Source organism: Coregonus clupeaformis, chromosome 9, assembly GCF_020615455.1.
Source record: "Coregonus clupeaformis isolate EN_2021a chromosome 9, ASM2061545v1, whole genome shotgun sequence".
In the NCBI taxonomy this organism is placed as follows: domain Eukaryota; kingdom Metazoa; phylum Chordata; class Actinopteri; order Salmoniformes; family Salmonidae; genus Coregonus; species Coregonus clupeaformis.
The window spans coordinates 16,900,422-16,924,986 of NC_059200.1; the positions used below are offsets into that span (position 1 = coordinate 16,900,422).

Sequence of the window (24,565 nt, forward strand, 5' to 3'; positions counted from 1 at the left end):
TAAACATCAGCTGCTCAACAGGACCTTGATAAGCAGACTCGGGTGTGTTTCAGGGTTCGATCAAAAGCCTGCACACCCAGTAGCTCTCCAGATGGAGGGTTGACCACGTGTTATATACAGCAGCCTAACAGTGCAGTTATCCAAATTTGTGGGGGGGTTAAGTGCCTTGATCAAGGGCACAACGGCAGGAGATATAATACATGGGATCAGAGACCAGTACCACATTAATGCAGACTTTTTCATGTAGGCTCCAATTATTGGTCATGGAAATTTGGTGATGGAAAAGTCATGAAATTCCGTCTGTAAAAATGTGTATGAACCCTTTACAGTGACTGATCAGAGGTCTCTATAGCATAATGTAATTCATTTGGAAATTTCTGTGAACATAGTCTGATGGACCGACTCCAGCACCTCTTTCATCCCAAGTCAAGCACTGGAGGCAGCACAGAACCTGGTAGGGTAATATTCTGTATTTTCTGCAGGATGGAATGAGAAGTGTCACTCACCACCTTCCGGAGACACTTGAAACCCCACCTCTTTAAGGACTACCTGGGATAGGATAAAGTAATCCTTCTACCCCCCCTAACCCCACCCCAAAGAAAAAAAAAGAAAAACATATTGTAAAGTGGTTATCCAACTGGCTATAAGGTGAATGCACCAATTTGTAAGTCGCTCTGGATAAGAGCGTCTGTTAAATGACGTAAATGTAAATGTAAGTGTGGCTCTTGGATGTCAGACCCATTCAATGACTACTGCTACCTGTTTAACTACCTGTCCATGAGGAAATGGGCTGATGCACGTGCTGACTGTGTGAACCAGGGAGGGGACCTTCTCAGCATCACCGAGCCCTTTGAACAGGCCTTCATTCAATGTAAAAATACTGCATAGGAATAACTTTTTTCCACACTAACAGTTCATTTACAACAAGATATGAAATAGTTCAATGGAGAACTCGTGTATAGAAATTAGAAATATTGAGCAGAAGTTCAATGTTTTGCATTTTGTCTATTTCATGAACAGCTCAGGTCCAGCTGATTCCTACGGGGGTGTCCATTTGGATGGGGGGACGTGACTCCAATATAGAGGGGGGCTGGGAGTGGACTGATGGCTCTCCTTTCAGATACATCCACTGGAACTCAGGTAATAGTCCTAATGCTTTCAGATATATCCACTGGAATGCAGGTAATAGTCCTAATGCTTTCAGATACATCCACTGGAAAGCAGGTAATAGTCCTAATGCTTTCAGATACATCCACTGGAATGCAGGTAATAGTCCTAATGCTTTCAGATATATCCACTGGAATGCAGGTAATAGTCCTAATGCTTTCAGATACATCCACTGGAATGGAGGTAATAGTCCTAATGCTTTCAGATACATCCACTGGAACTCAGGTAATAGTCCTAATGCTTTCAGATACATCCACTGGAACTCAGGTAATAGTCCTAATGCTTTCAGATATATCCACTGGAATGCAGGTAATAGTCCTAATGCTTTCAGATACATCCACTGGAATGCAGGTAATAGTCCTAATGCTTTCAGATACATCCACTGGAATGCAGGTAATAGTCCTAATGCTTTCAGATACATCCACTGGAATGCAGGTAATAGTCCTAATGCTTTCAGATACATCCACTGGAATGCAGGTAATAGTCCTAATGCTTTCAGATACATCCACTGGAATGCAGGTAATAGTCCTAATGCTTTCAGATATATCCACTGGAATGCAGGTAATAGTCCTAATGCTTTCAGATACATCCACTGGAATGCAGGTAATAGTCCTAATGCTTTCAGATACATCCACTGGAATGCAGGTAATAGTCCTAATGCTTTCAGATATATCCACTGGAATGCAGGTAATAGTCCTAATGCTTTCAGATACATCCACTGGAAAGCAGGTAATAGTCCTAATGCTTTCAGATACATCCACTGGAATGCAGGTAATAGTCCTAATGCTTTCAGATATATCCACTGGAATGCAGGTAATAGTCCTAATGCTTTCAGATACATCCACTGGAATGGAGGTAATAGTCCTAATGCTTTCAGATACATCCACTGGAACTCAGGTAATAGTCCTAATGCTTTCAGATACATCCACTGGAACTCAGGTAATAGTCCTAATGCTTTCAGATATATCCACTGGAATGCAGGTAATAGTCCTAATGCTTTCAGATACATCCACTGGAATGCAGGTAATAGTCCTAATGCTTTCAGATACATCCACTGGAATGCAGGTAATAGTCCTAATGCTTTCAGATATATCCACTGGAATGCAGGTAATAGTCCTAATGCTTTCAGATACATCCACTGGAATGCAGGTAATAGTCCTAATGCTTTCAGATACATCCACTGGAATGCAGGTAATAGTCCTAATGCTTTCAGATATATCCACTGGAATGCAGGTAATAGTCCTAATGCTTTCAGATATATCCACTGGAATGCAGGTAATAGTCCTAATGCTTTCAGATACATCCACTGGAATGCAGGTAATAGTCCTAATGCTTTCAGATACATCCACTGGAATGCAGGTAATAGTCCTAATGCTTTCAGATACATCCACTGGAATGCAGGTAATAGTCCTAATGCTTTCAGATACATCCACTGGAATGCAGGTAATAGTCCTAATGCTTTCAGATATATCCACTGGAATGCAGGTAATAGTCCTAATGCTTTCAGATACATCCACTGGAATGCAGGTAATAGTCCTAATGCTTTCAGATATATCCACTGGAATGCAGGTAATAGTCCTAATGCTTTCAGATACATCCACTGGAATGCAGGTAATAGTCCTAATGCTTTCAGATACATCCACTGGAATGCAGGTAATAGTCCTAATGCTTTCAGATATATCCACTGGAACTCAGGTAATAGTCCTAATGCTTTCAGATACATCCACTGGAACTCAGGTAATAGTCCTAATGCTTTCAGATACATCCACTGGAATGCAGGTAATAGTCCTAATGCTTTCAGATACATCCACTGGAATGCAGGTAATAGTCCTAATGCTTTCAGATACATCCACTGGAATGCAGGTAATAGTCCTAATGCTTTCAGATATATCCACTGGAATGCAGGTAATAGTCCTAATGCTTTCAGATACATCCACTGGAATGCAGGTAATAGTCCTAATGCTTTCAGATATATCCACTGGAATGCAGGTAATAGTCCTAATGCTTTCAGATACATCCACTGGAATGCAGGTAATAGTCCTAATGCTTTCAGATATATCCACTGGAATGCAGGTAATAGTCCTAATGCTTTCAGATACATCCACTGGAATGGAGGTAATAGTCCTAATGCTTTCAGATACATCCACTGGAACTCAGGTAATAGTCCTAATGCTTTCAGATACATCCACTGGAATGCAGGTAATAGTCCTAATGCTTTCAGATACATCCACTGGAATGCAGGTAATAGTCCTAATGCTTTCAGATATATCCACTGGAATGCAGGTAATAGTCCTAATGCTTTCAGATACATCCACTGGAACTCAGGTAATAGTCCTAATGCTTTCAGATACATCCACTGGAATGCAGGTAATAGTCCTAATGCTTTCAGATACATCCACTGGAATGCAGGTAATAGTCCTAATGCTTTCAGATATATCCACTGGAATGCAGGTAATAGTCCTAATGCTTTCAGATACATCCACTGGAATGCAGGTAATAGTCCTAATGCTTTCAGATACATCCACTGGAATGGAGGTAATAGTCCTAATGCTTTCAGATACATCCACTGGAACTCAGGTAATAGTCCTAATGCTTTCAGATACATCCACTGGAATGCAGGTAATAGTCCTAATGCTTTCAGATACATCCACTGGAATGCAGGTAATAGTCCTAATGCTTTCAGATATATCCACTGGAATGCAGGTAATAGTCCTAATGCTTTCAGATACATCCACTGGAACTCAGGTAATAGTCCTAATGCTTTCAGATACATCCACTGGAATGCAGGTAATAGTCCTAATGCTTTCAGATACATCCACTGGAATGCAGGTAATAGTCCTAATGCTTTCAGATACATCCACTGGAATGGAGGTAATAGTCCTAATGCTTTCAGATACATCCACTGGAACTCAGGTAATAGTCCTAATGCTTTCAGATACATCCACTGGAATGCAGGTAATAGTCCTAATGCTTTCAGATACATCCACTGGAATGCAGGTAATAGTCCTAATGCTTTCAGATACATCCACTGGAATGCAGGTAATAGTCCTAATGCTTTCAGATATATCCACTGGAATGCAGGTAATAGTCCTAATGCTTTCAGATACATCCACTGGAATGCAGGTAATAGTCCTAATGCTTTCAGATACATCCACTGGAATGCAGGTAATAGTCCTAATGCTTTCAGATACATCCACTGGAAAGCAGGTAATAGTCCTAATGCTTTCAGATACATCCACTGGAATGCAGGTAATAGTCCTAATGCTTTCAGATACATCCACTGGAATGCAGGTAATAGTCCTAATGCTTTCAGATACATCCACTGGAATGCAGGTAATAGTCCTAATGCTTTCAGATACATCCACTGGAATGCAGGTAATAGTCCTAATGCTTTCAGATACATCCACTGGAAAGCAGGAAATAGTCCTAATGCTTTCAGATACATCCACTGGAATGCAGGTAATAGTCCTAATGCTTTCAGATATATCCACTGGAATGCAGGTAATAGTCCTAATGCTTTCAGATACATCCACTGGAACTCAGGTAATAGTCCTAATGCTTTCAGATACATCCACTGGAATGCAGGTAATAGTCCTAATGCTTTCAGATATATCCACTGGAATGCAGGTAATAGTCCTAATGCTTTCAGATATATCCACTGGAATGCAGGTAATAGTCCTAATGCTTTCAGATACATCCACTGGAATGCAGGTAATAGTCCTAATGCTTTCAGATACATCCACTGGAACTCAGGTAATAGTCCTAATGCTTTCAGATACATCCACTGGAAAGCAGGAAATAGTCCTAATGCTTTCAGATACATCCACTGGAATGCAGGTAATAGTCCTAATGCTTTCAGATACATCCACTGGAATGCAGGTAATAGTCCTAATGCTTTCAGATATATCCACTGGAATGCAGGTAATAGTCCTAATGCTTTCAGATACATCCACTGGAATGCAGGTAATAGTCCTAATGCTTTCAGATATATCCACTGGAATGCAGGTAATAGTCCTAATGCTTTCAGATACATCCACTGGAATGCAGGTAATAGTCCTAATGCTTTCAGATACATCCACTGGAACTCAGGTAATAGTCCTAATGCTTTCAGATACATCCACTGGAACTCAGGTAATAGTCCTAATGCTTTCAGATACATCCACTGGAATGCAGGTAATAGTCCTAATGCTTTCAGATACATCCACTGGAAAGCAGGTAATAGTCCTAATGCTTTCAGATACATCCACTGGAATGCAGGTAATAGTCCTAATGCTTTCAGATACATCCACTGGAATGCAGGTAATAGTCCTAATGCTTTCAGATATATCCACTGGAACACAGGGAATAGTCCTAATGCTTTCAGATACATCCACTGGAACTCAGGTAATAGTCCTAATGCTTTCAGATACATCCACTGGAACTCAGGTAATAGTCCTAATGCTTTCAGATATATCCACTGGAGGAACTCAGGAAATAGTCCTAATGCTTTCAGATATATCCACTGGAGGAACTCAGGAAATAGTCCTAATGCATTCAGATATATCCACTGGAACACAGGTAATGCTATTTTTTCCCATGTATTTTAGAGGAGTGACTTCCCAGAGTGGCGAGGTGGGACAAATACCAAGCATGACATTTCTCTACCTCCTCTTTGCCTCACTCAGGCAACCCAGACGACTATGAAGGAGAGGATTGCCTTTCCATGCTCATCAACACCGGCTACTGGAACGATGACAACTGTGACTACAATAGAGGATACATATGCAAGCACAGAGGTAACCTGGTCCTGTACAAATGGTTGTGTCTTTGAAAATGTTAAAATGTTATTTTTAAACCCTACTTCCCTGGTTTCTTTCAGGAAACACACCAGTTTCTCCTCCACCCCACGATGGTAAGATAAATGAACCCTGCTCTTATAGACAAAGTATAAACTGTGGACTATTGATGCACATGTTTACTGTTGCCTTTTTTATCTGATTTAAGAGTGTGGAGACTCCTTTTTCACTATCCTTTTCACTAACGGCTGGTGATCTCCTGTAGGGTTTGAAACTGCTTACATCTGTGAGGATGTAAGCAGTTTCAAATCTTTCAATCTCCAAATACCTGGAAGGGGTGTACAGTTGTGAGAAAAATCCACATGATTGGTAGGCAACCAGACCCAATCCTAACCAGCCCCAACCCCCAACAGACCCAGCCCCCTCCAGCCCCAACCCCCACCAGACCCAACCCCCAACAGACCCAGCCACCTCCAGCCCCAACCCCCACCAGACCCAACCCTAACCAGACCCAACCCCCACCAGACCCAACCCCAACCCCCACCAGAACCAACCCCCACCAGACCCAACCCTAACCAGACCCAACCCCCACCAGACCCAACCTTCACCAGACCCAACCCCCACCAGACCCAACCCAACCCTAACCAGACCCAACCCCCACCCAGACCCAACACCCACCAGACCCAACCCTAACCAGACCCAAACCTAACCAGACCCAACCCCCACCAGACCCAACCCCCACCAGACCCAGCCCCCCTCCAGCCCCAACCCCCACCAGACCCAACCCCCACCAGACCCAGCCCCCTCCAGCCCCAACCCCCACCAGACCCAACCCTAACCAGACCCAACCCCCACCAGACCCAACCCCCACCAGACCCAACCCCCACCAGACCCAACCCCCACCCAGACCCAACCCCCACCAGACCCAACCCTCACCACATTTGGTATTTGTGAGAGAATTTGATTTTCCAGAAATGAACTTGAATCATGTTAATTTCCATCTCCTCTGACATCACCACAGTAAACTCCTGGATCCAGGTGAATCTGGGCGGGGCCAAAAATATCACAGGTGTCATGATCCAGGGGTGTCCTGGTGCAGATCACTGGGTGACTAAATTCAAGATCCAGCACAGTATGGATGGAGGCCAATGGACTGACTACGTAGACGACGGAGGGGTAAAAATCACATCAAACAAACAGGGCCAGTTTCCCAGACACAGTTTATGCCTAGTCCTAGACTAAAAAGCATTTTCATATTTTTTTGTCTAAGGCCAGGCTCAATATGTTTCTGGAAAGTTGTCCCACAATTTATAGGTCTTTGGTCCATCATTCCTGTTTGTCCAGGAATTCACAGGCTGTGTGGACAGGACCACTCCAGAGACACATCTTCTGGGCACTTCTGTCTCTGCCCAGTATGTCAGGATTCTTCCCCAGGAATTCAATGGACAGACTGGTCTTCCCTTTGACATCTTGGGATGTACGAAAACTGTTTTGCTACCCTCATATTCTGTTGAGAAATGTTTTGTGTCCACTCAGAATACTGAGAGATGTGTTTTCTTTTTCACAGATGCTGTGTCCTGTGATGCAAAGCCCAACTTTAACTTTGCCAATGAAGTCCCTGCATCTACTACCCTCTACTCCAAAATGCCTGCTCAGTGGCCCAGATCCTGATGACTACGCCAAGATCCTGACGACTATGCCAAATGTACCAGGATGGAAATGTGTGAAGTTATTTTGGATCTGGGCTGAGCAGGCAGTGTGAAGTAGAGGAAAAATATGATTTTAATAAGACATTAATGGAAAATACATTAAGCTAATTTCACATTGTGTATCTTTCAGTGTACACTGCCCAGCAGGATGTGCCCAAGTGCAATACACTGGGTATGGTTCTGACATATATCGTGGGGTGAGTGAATAAAGTGATTTAACCATCAACTCCCAATGCTTCAACAGAGAATTTGTAGAAGGAATGTGAGGACACTGATGTATGTTGATGTGTGCTTGCATTACATTGAGGACTCTGACATCTGTGCAGCTGGGATCTATGCAGGAGTAATCCTGAATGATATTGGAGGAGACTGTACTATGTTGAAGGAACCGGGCCAGAACTTCTACAGCGGCTCCACCAAGAACGGCATCACCTCCAGGCAGTTAGTGTCTCATTACTGCATGACGGTGCACTGTCACTGAGCCAGTTTCATCATAGCGCTTCATGGTTTTTGCGACTGCACTTGAAGAAACTTTCAAAGTTCTTGAAATGTTCCGTATTGACTGACCTTCATGTCTTAAAGTAATGATGGACTGTCGTTTCTCTGTGATTATTTGAGCTGTTCTTTCCATAATATGGACTTGGTCTTTTACCAAATAGGGCTATCTTCTGTATACCCCCCCTACTTGTCACAACACAACTGATTGGCTCAAACGCATTAAGGAAAGAGATTCCACAAATTAACTTTTAACAAGGCACACCTGTTAATTGAAATGCATTCCAGGTGACTACCTCATGAAGCTGGTTGAGAGAATGCCAATAGTGTGCAAAGCTGTCATCAAGGCAAAGGGTGGCTATTTGAAGAATCTCAAATATAAAATATATTTTGATTTGTTGAACACTTTTTTGGTTACTACATGATTCCATATGTGTTATTTCATAGTTTTGATGTCTTCACTATTATTCTACAATGTAATTTTTTTCCTCCAAACTTTTGACTGGTAATGTTCCTGAGACATAGCCTATACATTTTTGAGAATTAGTTAAAAATACATTTTTGTTATAAATAAGTGGGTAAATAATTCAAATATCATGAATGTTGAATATGAGAATGAATGTTGATAGCTTAAGGCTTGTTGTACTGCATATATTGTAGCTAATACATTGGTAATAAAACAAAAAACTAGAACAACTAATTAGTCTAATTATGTTTGACATAATGGCCCATTGCATTCAAAAGTACATTTTTCCTGTGTTTTGTATCATATTTACATTTACATTTACGTCATTTAGCAGGCGCTCTTATCCAGAGCAACTTACAAATACCCTATAGCCAGTGGGATCACCACTTTACAATGTTTGTTTTTTTGGGGGGGCTAGAAGGATTACTTTATCCTATCCCAGGTATTCCTTAAAGAGGTGGGGTTTCAAATGTCTCCGGAAGGTGGTGAGTGACTCCGCTGTCCTGGCGTCGTGAGGGAGCTTGTTCCACCATTGGGGTGCCAGAGCAGCAAACAGTTTTGACTGGGCTGAGCGGGAACTATGCTTCCGCAGAGGTAGGGGAGCCAGCAGGCCAGAGGTGGATGAACGCAATGCCCTCGTTTGGGTGTAGGGACTGATCAGAGCCTGAAGGTACGGAGGTGCCGTTCCCCTCACAGCTCCATAGGCAAGCACCATGGTCTTGTAGCAGATGCGAGCTTCAACTGGAAGCCAGTGGAGTGTGCGGAGGAGGGGGGTGATCATATTGTACAACAGCTGATGAAACTGTGAAAACATGTATTCAAATTCATGAAAATGTGTTCATTTAAGATACACTATATATACAAAAGTATGTGGACACCCCTTCAAACTAGTGGATTCGGCTATTTCAGCCACACCCGTTGCTGACAGGTGTATAAAATCGAGCACACCGCCATGCAATCTCCATAGACAAACACTGGCAGTAGAATGGCCTTACTGAAGAGCTCAGTGACTTTCAACTTTCAACACTGACTCAGCTCACCTTTCCAGCAAGTTAGTTAGTCAAATTTCTGCCCTGCTAGAGCTGCCCCGGTCAACTGTAAGTGCTGTTATTGTGAAGTGGAAACGTCTAGGAGCATCAACGGCTCAGCTGCGAAGTGGTAGGCCACACAAGCTCACAGAACGGGACCGCCGCGTGCTGAAGCGCGTAGTGCGTAAAAATCGTCTGTCCTCGGTTGTAACACTCACTACCGAGTTCATAACTGCCTCTGGAAGCAAGGTCAGCACAATAACTGTTCATCTGGAGCTTCATAAAATGGGTTTCCAAAGCCGAGCAGCCGAACACAAGCCTAAGATTACAATGCGCAATGCCAAGCGTTGGCTGGAGTGGTGTAAAGCTTTCCGCTATTGGACTCCGGAGTAGTGGAAACGCATTCTCTGGAGTGATGAATCAGGCTTCACCATCTGGCAGTCCGACGGACGAATTTGGGTTTGGCGGATGCCAGGAGAACGCTACCTGACCCAATGCATAGTGTCAACTGTAAAGTTTGTTGGAGGAGGAATAATGGTCTGGGGCTGTTTTTCATGGTTTGGGCTAGCCCCCTTAGTTCAGGTGAAGTGAAATCTTAATGCTACAGCATACAATTATATTCTAGACGATTCTGTGCTTCCATCTTTGTGATAACAGTTTGGGGAAGGCCCTTTCCTGTTTCAGCATGACAATGCCCCAGTGCACAAAGCGAGGTCCATCCAGAAAAGTTTTTTTGAGATCGGTATGGAAGAACTTGACTGGCCTGCACAGAGCCCTGACCTCATACTGTTGGTAGTGTCTTCATTTCCTTCTACCTGATACCTTTCATCAAGGTTTTCGATTGTGTTTATTTTTTTCGTAATCAAAAACCTTCATAAAAGGCATTGGGTAAAGGTAAATTAATTCACAAATATAATATAACATATGTCTTAAATTACCAAATGTTCATGAATTTGATGATATAAGCTTATATAAGCCCATTCAAAAACAGGGACCAGGAAGTAGGCAGGACTTTCATAGGGTATATAATGTTACCCAGGACCTTCTAATAAGCAGGTTTTACATGGGTGGAGTTTTGGCTTGCATGGTGACATCACTAGGTGGTATAAATCAATAGACCAATAACGAAGAGTTCCAAACTAGAGTTCCAAACTAGAGTTCCAAACTAGAGGGCTGCATTCCAGCCAGAACTTTGGGATGAAAATGTTTTTTTGGTCCCGCAGATTATAAGAGAAGCGGTCGTCTTTCTGCTTTGTATGCGTTAGCCTACCTATTGTATTAGACACGCCTCTTTTTTTATCTTTTTTTAAATTGTATTTTAGGGGTAGATCAGCTTTAATATTGTAGATAGATTGTAACTTCCATCAATGTAATTGTCTGCATCACTTCCAATCCCCCATATGTTTTTTTTCTCTCGCATATATATATATATATATCATACATACATATATACATATATACATATATACATACATACATATCCTTTAAAAATATATTTCCCTTTATTACTTTCCAACCCCACCATCCCCTCCCTAATTGGAGTAAACTAGTGAACAACAATGCTTAGGCCTCTACTTCATGCTTATACATACTATATACAGTGAGGGAAAAAAGTATTTGATCCCCTGCTGATTTTGTACATTTGCCAACTGACAAAGAAATGATCAGTCTATAATTGTAATGGTAGGTTTATTTGAACAGTGAGAGACAGAATAACAACAAAAAAATCCAGAAAAACGCATGTCAAAAATGTTATAAATTGATTTGCATTTTTATGAGGGAAATAAGTATTTGACCCCTCTGCAAAACATTACTTAGTACTTGGTGGCAAAACCCTTGTTGGCAATCACATAGGTCAGACGTTTCTTGTAGTTGGCCACCAGGTTTGCACACATCTCAGGAGGGATTTTGTCCCACTTCTCTTTGCAGATCTTCTCCAAGTCATTAAGGTTTCGAGCCTGACATTTGGCAACTCGAACCTTCAGCTCCCTCCACAGATTTTCTATGGGATTAAGGTCTGGAGACTGGCTAGGCCACTCCAGGACCTTAATGTGCTTCTTCTTGAGCCACTCCTTTGTTGCCTTGGCCGTGTGTTTTGGGTCATTGTCATGCTGGAATACCCATCCATGACCCATTTTCACTGCCCTGGCTGAGGGAAGGAGGTTCTCACCCAATATTTGACGGTACATGGCCCCGTCCATCGTCCCTTTGATGCAGTGAAGTTGTCCTGTCCCCTTAGCAGAAAAACACCCCCAAAGCATAATGTTTCCACCTCCATGTTTGACGATGGGGATGGTGTTCTTGGGGTCATAGGCAGCATTCCTCCTCCTCCAAACACGGTGAGTTGAGTTGATGCCAAAGAGCTCCATTTTGGTCTCATCTGACCACAACACTTTCACCCAGTTCTCCTCTGAATCATTCAGATGTTCATTGGCAAACTTCAGACGGGGATGTATATGTGCTTTCTTGAGCAGGGGGACATTGCGGGCGCTGCAGGATTTCAGTCCTTCACGGCGTAGTGTGTTACCAATTGTTTTCTTGGTGACTATGGTCCCAGCTGCCTTGAGATCATTGGCAAGATCCTCCCTGGGCTGATTCCTCACCATTCTCATGATCATTGCAACTCAACGAGGTGAGATCTTGCATGGAGCCCCAGGCCGAGGGAGATTGACAGTTATTTTGTGTTTCTTCCATTTGTGAATAATTGCACCAACTGTTGTCACCTTCTCACCAAGCTTGGCGATGGTCTTGTAGCCCATTCCAGCCTTGTGTAGGTCTACAATCTTGTCCCTGACATCCTTGGAGAGCTCTTTGGTCTTGGCCATGGTGGAGAGTTTGGAATCTGATTGATTGATTGCTTCTGTGGACAGGTTTTTTTTATACAGGTAACAAGCTGACATTAGGAGCACTCCCTTTAAAAGTGTGCTCCTAATCTCAGCTGGTTACCTGTATAAGACACATGGGAGCCAGAAATCTTTGATTGAGATGGGGTCAAATACTTATTTCCCTCATTAAAATGCAAATCAATTCATAACATTTTTGACATGCGTTTTTCTGATCATTTCTTTGTCAGTGGGCAAACATACAAAATCAGCAGGGGATCAAATACTTTTTTCCCTCACTGTACATTTTATGGACACAGTCAATAATTATATTTTGTTTGTTTTTACTCCTGAACTTCCTCCGATCATTTTCATGATGTCCTCTTTGTTGCATTATTCACACACTCTCAGCATTCACTGCTTCAAGTTCCTCTCCTATCCTAGTTGGAGATTTACAGCGCATTCGGAAAGTATTCAGACCCCTCTACCTTTTCCACATTGTTACGTTACAGCCTTATTCTAAAATAGATTAAATAAATAAAAATCCTCATCAATCTACACACAATACCCCATAATGACAAAGTGAAAACAGGTTTTTAGATCAAACATCTCTGTTGAGACCAGGAAATAGCTGTGCAGCGATGCTCCCAATCCAACATGACAGCAGTGTTGCCAATTTAGCGACTTTGTCGCTGTATTTAGCGAGTATTCAGACCCCTCTAGCAACACATTTTCAAAAAATCGACTAGCGACAAATCTAGCGTATTTTTCTGGTGTTAATGGAGACTTTTGGAGACTGTTCTATGTCTAAAATAAATCACTGCACAAAAATAAATCACTGCATTTGACTCACACAGCCTCAGTCAATTACTCACCTCGTCCACTGTGTGTGTGCCTCTCTGTGACATAAACTAAACATCTAGCTGGCTAGCTCATCATGTCTCAGTCTAAACTGTACACTCAAAAATACAGAAAGGAGTGAGAATCAAACCCTGAATTCAAAGGCTGGTTGAAGCCGTTTATTGGAGATGATACACGGGCATACTGCCTGTATTGTAAGGCTGATTTCTACGCCAAACTTAGTGATGTAAAAAAACACATGACAACTCAAAAACATACTCAAAAGGCAAAGCCTTATAACAGTTCCACCCAAAACAAGCTGCCATTTATTAAAAAGGCTGAGGCCACCATGGCATTAGTTATCGCTGAACACTGTTCCATGCTGGTATGTGATCACAATGGAGAAGCATATAGACCTGCTTTCTCAGACTCCACTGCTGCTACCCACTTCAAAATTCACAGGACAAAGTGCACAGAAATGATTAATGGTGTTCTAGCACCATACTTTCTGAAAAAGTTGGTCGCAGATGTGGGTGACCAGCGTTTCAGCCTCCTCCTCGATGAGTCCACGGATGTAAGTGTTTCTATGTACCTGGGGGTTGTGATAAGGTACTTTTAGTGACACCAAGCAGACAATTGTATCAACATTCCTGGGGCTTCTTGACGGAGGAGATGCCAAATCTATAGCCCGTGCTGTTGTGGCTTTCCTCGAGAAGTGTCTTAAAACAGAGAAACTCCTGGGGATATGGACTGACAATGCCTCTGTAGCTCAGTTGGTAGAGCATGGCGCTTGCAACGCCAGGGTTGTGGGTTCGTTTCCCCACGGGGGGCCAGTGTGAAAATGTATGCACTCACTAACTGTAAGTCGCTCTGGATAAGAGCGTCTGCTAAATGACTAAAATGTAAATGTTATGACGGGGATTAACAATGGGGTCCATAAAGTGCTGAAGGAGGAGTATGGCCTCAAAGATCTGGTTCATATTCGCTGTGTGTGCCACTCGCTGCAGCTTGCTGTAAGTCATGCTTCCAATGACACCATCCCCCGTAGTGTGGAGTACTTGGTACGAGAGACTTATAACTGGTTTTCAGTGTCTCCAAAGCGCAGGGAGGCCTACAAGGCCATCAACTGTGGGGGAGAAACCTTTACAGATAACCCAGGTGTGTGCCACACGTTGCCTCTCCATTGAACCTGCGGTTTCACGCATTTTGGACCAGTGGGAGGAGCTTAGGCTGCATTTCGCAGTCACCTAGTCCAGTGACCACTGCTACATGGCTGAGGTTTTATACTCCATGTACAGTGGTCCTCTGCAGAGATAGACAAGATTGTCCAGCAATGGCGTGCCATCCATCATAGTAAATGGAATGAGACAAAAAAACACACTGGGCTTCTGGAGTGAGATTTGGTGGGCTTCTGGAGTGCGATTTGGACGTTCAGGGATGCAGCTGATATCAACCCGTTTCAAGAACTTGCCATGGCTGCTGTGTCTGTGTTGTCCAGCCAGATAGCATTTGCTACGAAGACTGTTCTTACTGTATGGAAACCAGAGTTTGGCCACCAAAACAAGCTTCCTCTCATCATTATCCATACCCGAGCCATCTCTCCCTGGTACCTCATTATACACAATCACCAATTCATTCTACGGAATGCATTCTGTAGGTTATCATCACCAAACCATTCATAAAATCAATTGTCAGCTCCAGATACCCCTATCTCGAGTAAAACCCCATGTCCTTAACCAAACGCCTAGACTAGCTGCAGGGAGCTGAAGCAGGTAAACATATTACATGTTAATATTTCTCTCACAGTGACCAGAGTTCTTAAACCCCCATCGATTGGGGACGGCCCTTTTAGCTGTAGCCCCAGAGAGATCCTATTAAATTACTAATCATTCATTAGTATCCTAATTCTATGTGTAGCCCCCTATCCAAACTTATATTACGCTAGCTAGCCCAGCAGCAGCTGAAATGTTACTCAAGTGACGAGCTCGCCACCGGATGCTGGTGGTATCATCGTAGTAACGTTAGCTGCTATTCATCCCAATGCAATTGTCGAGGCAAAAAAAAAATGCAATGAACGGTTTACCTGACGACTGTGGATCCTTGTCTAACCGTTCATATTTAAATTTAAATTTAAATGAAGTGCGCATTAACAACTTTAAAATACTCAAAAACAGATTTGCAACATTGCTAGCTCTCGGAGTTCGCGGGTGTTCTGAGCTGTGGGTCGCACCAGAACTTCCAAACCTTCGGTCGGTGTACTGTTGTTGCCCATCAACGGTCCATCTCAAAACGTCCCACATACAACATATCATTCCGTTTTCAAAGTAGCGAGGGGGGTTACATGTCTTACCTTGAATTCATGTTTTATAGCAGATGTCATAATTATAAAATAAATAAGAATGCCATATTTCGATGTGGTACTGTAGTACTATAGTTATAACACAATAATTCACACAGCCAGCACATTTTCCCCAAAGTTTATTGCCTCAAACATTTTACAGTGCAGAGGTCTGGTCTAGATGGCGGAGATGTATTGTCGAGCCAGCTAAACTTTTTCAACAATTCATCTTCAGCTACAGCAGCCAAGCTACAAAAGGTCTGCAAAACAGCATCTTTGGAAAAAGGAACTTAAGAGTCAAAGAAAACCTAAATTCATTGTCAATCAGTCTTTATACATCTCTGTACATTGCAGCTCAAACTATTTACATATTTCCACAAGGCAAAAAAGTTTAATTACAAAACATTTCTGCACATTTTCCCAGTAAATGACCAAGGTGATGACGGTCCTTTTAGTGTGAGATCATATATTTATGGACAATAATTATAATTTTGCACACAGAATACCTACTGAAGCGCAAAAAAAAAAAAAAGATTTAAATGAAGCATGACAATGAAGCTTCAAAAATATGAAAGGACATGTAACATGACATAGAAACCAGAGCAATGTTTTAGTAAGTACAAATTGTAGAATGTTATCTCAAACATTCTACAATTGTTTGAGAACATTTAATTTCATGTGCAGTTTTTTGACATCCAAGTTGGGAAACTCAAAGTATGATTGATTACTTACAAAGCAGCCTACTTTGGGAGGGGAAAAAAAAATATATATAAAAAAAAAAAGAAAAGCCATGGTACCAGTGTACTCTATTCATACGGTTCATATTTGTGATCAAATACATACATAAAAGCATTGTTCTTTTGTGGTTCCAAGTGCAGCCCTTATATATTTGTACTCCAATAGAAATAGCTTTTCCAGTGAGTCCCCATTTTGTTTTTGTTTTACAGTATAGTAACAATAAAATAATTCATATAACTAAATGGCACATATTTAGTCAATTTAAAGCAAAGCATTTTATTATTGTTCTTTCTTTAATGTTCTAAATATTGTTTTTGCTTTTATCGTTCAGTTTTATTGCTCATAACCAAAATAACAACAAGCAAGAGGAAGTGACAGGTCAGGTCAAAGTGGTATTTTCAGTCCAACCCAGAGGAGAACACTGAAGGAAACCCGAAAATGATGCAAATGATGTTGTTGTTTATCTTGCTGTAAGCATTGATGTGTTAATGCTGAAATTAGAGGCAGGGTGGGAAGAAAATATCAGAATATTGATTGACTGATGCAAAATAAATAAGGAACACTAGTATTTTGCCATCGATAACATCCGTTAAACATTAAATAACCACTGATTTAATCAAATACGAGTGTGCAATTGTAATACCATCAAAAAAACCCACCTTTATTGAAATCCGAAAAACAAATACCATGATGTCATTCATTCTACAGAAATTGAACAGGGCTCTTTAAAAAGGGAAATGTCATTCATTCTACAGAAAGGCAGTGTCTAGGTCTGGTCATCTTTGATCTCCATGAATAGACGGTGCAATTTGGGACACAGCTCTTGTTATCGGGGGAGTTGTGTGGTCTAAAAATGGTGGTAACAGCCACTGAAGAGATAATGGCCAATAGGGTCAAAGGTCAGTCGTAAGATTTAGCCAATCATTTGCCCAGTCACTTCTGTTGACCTGTGTGGTACATAAACCTTAGTTGCAACTACTGTACGAAAAAACAGCAATCATTTAGATGTGTTGACAAGTGTTATTTTTCAAATTACTTGGGCTGTTATTGTATGTACGCACGGCTTGACACCAGATCTATGCAAAGGATGTAAACAAAAACAACCTGTCAGCGCTTCCTCACAGGTTGCCAGTCCTACGGTGAATCATTTCCAACTGTCATGGCTGTCAGTAAAGGGAAGAGAAATACTTGACCATCCTGCTCCCATACCACATACTCAGTCCACTTTTGGACTTCAGTTAAAATGGGACTTGATTTGTCATCGGCTCAATACAAGATGATACCATTGAAGAAGTATTCCATTTAGGGGAGAGGAAGTATCCTTTAACACCTCTAAGGCACTTGACTTTCTATTGAATTATGCCATGTTGTCTGTATAAAAACTGGTTACATGCACAGCTTCAGCCTGCGTGTTAAAAAGTATGTATGCTGAATAGATTGCAGACCTAGAGAAAACACTCTTAACCATCACACTAAACAACAGTCCCGCCCCTCCCTCCCTCCCGCCCCTCCCCTCCCCTCCCCTCCCCTCAGACAGCTTTACACTGCTTCCCATGTGCAGTGAAGATGAGGTAGTTACTTCCTCCTTCCTGTCTGAAGACTAGGGATCAGGCTACAGGTCAAACTCTACTCCATCAGCGACTATTTGGCTTCTTATCTCAAATGTTTTAGATGAACAGTTATTGTTGATAAAAAAAAAAGGAACTTAAAGTACAAAATCCAACTCAAATCAAAGCATATTTCTGTTATGACTGAATTAACATAGTGGACCCGCCCCCCGGCATGCAGAGTCCATCACTTTAGAAGAGAAAATAATAATATCGTCACAAAAAGCATCAAGGACCATCTTGTCTCCATGAATGAAAAAGGCCATTCAAGAATACTGACGTCCATATTTCAGGGCAATGCATCTAGCCACTTAAAAATACTTATATGGTAGAGCAGAGACATACTAATTATATCCTGCCGAATTTCACCAATATTATTATAGACGTATCTGGGATGGATGGATCCCTTCAGTTCTATAGGACTTTTCAGTTGGATGTGAAGTAAACATTGGCCACATCAACGCTTTTGATCAAACAAAAAACTTAATTGAAACATCAACAATATATTAATAGTGATAATAATGAAGACCATGATAATAAATAAGCTTTTTGTCGTCACTGCTTTTGCATTCCCACAGGAGAAAGGTGGGGCCTCTTTGACCCCAACCAAAAAGCAGGTTCTTCAGACAACCATCTCACAGGGACACAGGACCCAGGAGGGGTGGGCAGGCCACAGGGAGACTGGGCCCAGGGGGGTGGGCAGGCCACAGGGAGACTGGGCCCAGGGGGGTGGGCAGGCCACAGGGAGACTGGGCCCAGGGGGGTGGGCAGGCCACAGGGAGACGCCCTCACTGACCCCAGGACAGACAGGACCCAGGAGGGATGGGCAGGCCACAGGGAGACGCCCTCACTGACCCCAGGACAGACAGGACCCAGGGGGGTGGGCAGGCCACAGGGAGACGCCCTCACTGACCCCAGGACAGACAGGACCCAGGAGGGGTGGGCAGGCCACAGGGAGACTGGGCCCAGGGGGGTGGGCAGGCCACAGGGAGACTGGGCCCAGGGGGGTGGGCAGGCCACAGGGAGACGCCCTCACTGACATACACTGTATGTATGCATGCATGTGTGTGTAGTTGGGAGAAAATGATATAAAAAGGTGACTTGGTATCCATGTGAACAACTTATAGAGGGACATGGGATCCTGCTTTCATCTGACGGCCAGTCAATAAATAAAACCAAAATGGATGTCCTGGACAGGGGAATCCAGGGGTGGGCTGGGTATTGTCGCCAGGGCTGGGCTGGGTATTGTCGCCAGGGCTGGGCTGGGTATTGTCGACAGGGCAAGGCAGGGCTGGGAATTGTCGCCAGGGCTGGGCTGGGTATTGTCGACAGGGCAAGGCAGGGCTGGGAATTGTCGACAGGGCAAGGCAAGGCTGGGAATTGTCGACAGGGCAAGGCAAGGCTGGGAATTGTCGACAGGGCAAGGCAAGGCTGGGAATTGTCGACAGGGCAAGGCAGGGCTGGGAATTGTCGACAGGGCAAGGCAGGGCTGAGTATTGTCGACAGGGCAGGGCAGGGCTGAGTATTGTCGACAGGGCAGGGCAGGGCTGAGTATTGTCGACAGGGCAGGGCAGGGCTGGGTATTGTCGGCAGGGCAGGGCTGGGTATTGTCGGCAGGGCAGGGAAGGGCTGGGTATTGTCGACAGGGCAGGGCAGGGCAGGGCTGAGTATTGTCGACAGGGCAGGGCAGGGCTGGGTATTGTCGACAGGGCAGGGCAGGGCTGGGTATTATCGGCAGGGCAGGGCTGGGTATTGTCGGCAGGGCAGGGCAGGGCTGGGTATTGTCGACAGGGCAGGGCAGGGTATTGTCGACAGGGCAGGGCAGGGCATTGTCGACAGGGCAGGGCATTGTCGACAGGGCAGGGCATTGTCGACAGGGCAGGGCAGGGCTGGACATTGACGACAGGGCAGGGCTGGCCATTGTCGACAGGGCAGGGCAGGGCAGGGCAGGGCTGGGTATTGTCGACAGGGCAGGGCAGGGCTGGGTATTGTCGACAGGGCAGGGCAGGGCTGGGTATTTTCGACAGGGCAGGGCAGGGCTGGGTATTGTCGGCAGGGCAGGGCAGGGCATTGTCGGCAGGGCAGGGCAGGGATGGGGTAGGACCGGGATGCGAAGCGGTCACTGTGCCTCGCGGGTGTCCAGTCGGAGCCACTGCAGTCCCTGCCGAGTGTGACGCACCAGAGAGCTCATGGTGGACGCCAGGCTCAACGGTCCCAGAGCCAAGTCCAGCTCTGACAGCAAACCTAGAGAGACATGGAGAGATAAGGAAATACCAACAGACTGAGTAGGAGTAAAGAAATGCTCACATGAATATTACTACAAATGTCTATCCACGTCACCAGTATCTTTTCCCCACAGTGATCCTGACCTCTAGTGCTGACATACAGAACTACAGCTATAAAGAATCCATTCCTGTGTAATAATATCCCTGTGACTTTAACCCTCCGCTGCTCCCTCACCACTGCCTTTGTGGGCCAGCTCGTCAGCCTGCTCCCAGATGTCGTGAGCACTCAGGAAGAGTGCCGTGATGTTGACGTAGGACGACGCCACCTGCTGGATGACCTGTGGAATGGCCACGGTGCTGACGGTGCCCACCCCAACCCCGCTGCTGTGGTTGGAGCCCGGCCCAGAACTGGTTGTGCTGGCAGGAGATGGCATGGGAGACATGGGGGATGGGGTGCCAGTGCTTCTGAGGAAGAGAGAGCAAGCCAGGGCATGAGACTGAGCACGTCTACAACAGTCTACATACGTATTATGTTGGTTCACTGGGCTGTATATCTCACTGTCAATCAAACAAGTGTTCCTTATAATGCCCTTTTCATATCAACAGTATTGATTATTGATTGACTGATTTATTGTGCATGAGAGAAATGGTATATGTCTAAAAGGGAACAGGCTTTAGGGAGGACATACTGTACAATAGGTAAAATACTTACTTTGAGACACATGGCGAAGGAGCTGCAGACTTTAAAGAACTCTGAAAAGGAGGATGTGAGACAAAATCTAAATCATTTTTATTTCAAACGTAAAAAAAAAAAAACATAGGTTGACTGCTCCAAGGATCAGTTTCCCCAGACATACACTGAACAAAAATAAAAACGCAACATGCAACAATTTCAACATTTTTACTGAGTTACAGTTCACATAAGGAAACTAGTCAATTTAAATAAATAAATTAGGCCCTAATCTATGGATTTCACATGACTGGGCAGGAGTGCAGCCACTGGGGAGCCAGGCCCAGCCAATCAGAATGAGTTTTTCCCCACAAAAGGGCATTATTACAGACAGAAATACTCCTCGGTTTCATCAGCTGTCCGGGTGGCTTGTCTCAGACGAGCCCACAGGTGAAGAAACCGGATGTGGAGGTCCTGGGCTGGCATGGTTACACGTGGTCTGCGGTTGTGAGGCAGGTTGGACGTACTGCCAAATTCTCTAAAACGACGTTGGAGATGGCTTAAGCGAAATTAACATTCAATTCTCTGCAACAGCTCTGGTGGACATTCCTGCAGTCAGCATGCCAATTGCACGCTCCTTCAAATCTTGAGACATCTGTGGCATTGTGTTGTGTGACAAAACTGCACATTTTAGAGTGGCCTTTTATTGTCCCCAGCACAAGGTGCACCTGTGTATTTACATTTTAGTCATTTTAGCAGACGCTCTTATCCAGAGCGATTTCCAGTTAAGTGAGTGCATACATCTTCATACTGGCCCCCCGTGGGAATCGAACCCACAACCCTGGCGTTGCAAGCGCCATGCTCTACCAACTGAGCTACACGGGACTATAGTGAAGTGATCATGCTGTTTAAATCAGCTTCTTGATATGCCACACCTAGGGGGACGTTTTTGCCTGCGCTGCAGACGGCTATACAGGTCTGCTAATAGAAGACTATTAAAGGCCCAGTGCACTACTTTTGTGATAAATTAGATTTTTCAAAAATATGTATTTATTTATTCAGATTTTTCAGGGGGTGCTACAGCACCCACCGCTATGATGGGAACAACACTTTACATGTTGCGTTTATATTTTTGTTCAGTATAGATTTAAACCAGGTGAGAATGACTGCCCCCTCTCACTGAAACCATGGAAGTTTAAGACTGACCACGGTACTGCAGGCATTGTTTGCAGAAAACAGTATCCCCCCCATTATAGTGAATGGAAAAATTGCAATCTTCTTGGTCAATCGTCATGTAAATAAACAAAAGTTTAGATGACAATCTTGGTACCAATAATTGCTTCTAATAAACCAGGTGTATGTCTTTGAACCAATTATTTGAAAATCGCACACAGCAGAAGTTCTAAGGATAATTGAGTTGCTAATTGCAGCACCCCGGTCGACCTTCAACTCAAGTTACTCAATGAGTGGGGGCAGCACCGAGCTAGCCTGCAACGTCACTTCCTGGAGTAGCTCAAATGGCACGTTATGTCTCCATGAGAAGCCATCTTAACCAACTTAATTTCGCTTCAATGATCGGAGGCTTTGTCCATTCATATACAGTGCCTTCGGAAAGTATTCAGACCCCTTGACTTTTTAAACATTTTGTTACGTTACAGCCTTATTCTAAAATGAATTAAATTAAACAATTTCCTCAGCAATCTACACACCATACCCCATAATGACAAAGCGAAAACAGGTTTAGAATGTTTTGCAAATGTATAAAAAATAAAAAACTGATATACCTTATTTACATAAGTATTCAGTCCCTTTGCTATGAGACTCGAAATTGAGCTCAGATGCATCCTGTTTCCATTGATCATCCTTGAGATGTTTCTACAACTTGGAGTCCACCTGTGGTAAATTAAATTGATTGGACATGATTTGGAAAGGCACACACCCGTCCATATAAGGTCCCACAGTTGACAGTGCATGTCAGAGCAAAAACCAAGCCATGAGGTCGAAGGAATTGTGCGTAGAGCTCAGAGACAGGATTGTGTCGAGGCACAGATCTAGGGAAGGGTACCAAAACATTTCTGCAGCATTGAAGGTCCCCAAGAACACAGTGGCCTCAATCATTCTTAAATGGAAGAAGTTTGGAACCACTAACACTCTTCCTAGAGCTGGCCGCACAGCCAAACTGAGCAATCGGGGGAGAAGGGCCTTGGTCAGGGAGGTGACCAAGAACCCGATGGTCACTCTGACAGAGCTCCAGAGTTCCTCTGTGGAGATGGGAGAACCTTCCAGAAGGACAACCATCTCTGCAGCACTCCACCAATCAGGCCTTTATGGTAGAGTGGCCAGATGGAAGCCACTCCTCAGTAAAAAGGCACATGACAGCACGCTTGGAGTTTGTCAAAAGGCACCTAAAGGACTCTGACCATGAGAAACAAGATTCTCTGGTCTGATGAAACCAAGATTGAACTCTTTGGCCTGAATGCCAAACGTCTGGAGGAAACCTGGCACCATTTCTACGGTGAAGCATGGGTGGCAGCATCATACTGTGGGTATGTTTTTCAGCGGCAGGGACTGGGAGGCTAGTCAGGATCTAGGAAAAGATGAACGGAGCAAAGTACAGAGAGATCCTTGATGAAAACCTGCTCCAGAGCGCTCAGGACCTCAGACTGAGAGGCCCAGCCAGAGTCCAGACTTGAACCCGAATGAACATCTCTGGAGAGACCTGAAAATAGCTGTGCAGCGACGCTCCCCATCCAACCTGACAGAGCTCGAGAGGATCTGCAGAGAAGAATGGGAGAAACTCCCCAAATACAGTTGCCAAGCTTGTAGTGTCATACCCAAGAATACTCGAGGCAGTAATCGCTGGCAAATGTGCTTCAACAAAGTACTGAGTAAAGGGTCTGAATACTTATGTAAATGTGATATCAGTTAAAAAAAAACCTGTTTTTGCTTTATCATTATGGGGTATTGTGTGTATATTGATGAGGGGAAAAAACAATTTAACAATGTAACGTAACAAAATGTGGGAAAAAGTAAAGGGGTCTGAATACTTTCCGAAGACCTGGACTAAAAAAGCACTTTAGCAAAGATTTTTTATAACTAACCCAAGATAGACCACAGTCGTTTCCAATGGGAGCAAATTAATCATAGTGGGCAGAACAAGCAAGAAGGTGGGCAGAGCCAAGCACGAGCTAGCGAGATCCTATTGGCGCGTTCTAGCATGTATTTGCATATTTCCATTAGGGAGCGCCTACTCTGTGAAGTGCGTGTGTGCAATAACTCAATTCGCCCTTGCAATCCTAAACAATGCAATTGTTTGAAACTTTGGCAAACAGTAAATTAAATAAATAAAAACTTTGTCCACTCTGTTCGTAACAGATTATAGTTTTGGGAACATTAAACTGTATGGAGATCAAATGTTTAAATCGATTAGAACATTTTCAGAACGACGGCCAAAATATATCTCGCTCCATCTTCTTCCACTTCCTCTCATCACAATATTTGGTGGTGAGTGGAAATGCCAACCGGATGCTTCAGATTTATACATCCGGTGAAACTTCTGGCTCATTGTTCTATCTGTGACTTCAGTACTCCACTGGTTGATTCCTCAGAAGGCCACTGGTTGATTCCTCAGAAGGCCACTGGTTGATTCCTCAGAACGCCACTGGTTGATTCCTCAGAACGCCAC

The 24,565-nt window shown here is 43.7% G+C and overlaps 1 protein-coding gene and 1 long non-coding RNA gene across 3 annotated transcripts in view; one reads left to right on the forward strand and one right to left on the reverse strand.

The window, feature by feature from the left end:
• Positions 1–1,082: 1,082 nt before the first annotated feature.
• On the forward strand, positions 1,083–6,217 carry LOC123491581. Its single transcript, XR_006661431.1, has 4 exons — positions 1,083–1,140; positions 5,832–5,942; positions 6,026–6,058; positions 6,208–6,217. It is a non-coding gene; the product is annotated as an uncharacterized LOC123491581 (long non-coding RNA).
• A 13,790-nt stretch (positions 6,218–20,007) lies between these two features.
• LOC121573394 (AF4/FMR2 family member 1) overlaps positions 20,008–24,565 on the reverse strand; it is a 93,061-nt gene continuing 88,503 nt past the window's right edge. Inside the window, exons 17-19 of one of the 2 annotated variants that reach the window (XM_041885334.2) lie at positions 20,923–20,963; positions 20,446–20,672; positions 20,008–20,229 (exon numbers count right to left, since the gene is read on the reverse strand). In XM_041885334.2, coding sequence (XP_041741268.2) covers positions 20,105–20,229; positions 20,446–20,672; positions 20,923–20,963 — 393 coding nt within the window. In that variant the 3' untranslated portion in view covers positions 20,008–20,104. Of the gene's footprint in view, positions 20,230–20,445; positions 20,676–20,922; positions 20,964–24,565 lie in introns of both variants that reach the window. The other variant, XM_041885333.2, reaches the window with a different exon arrangement.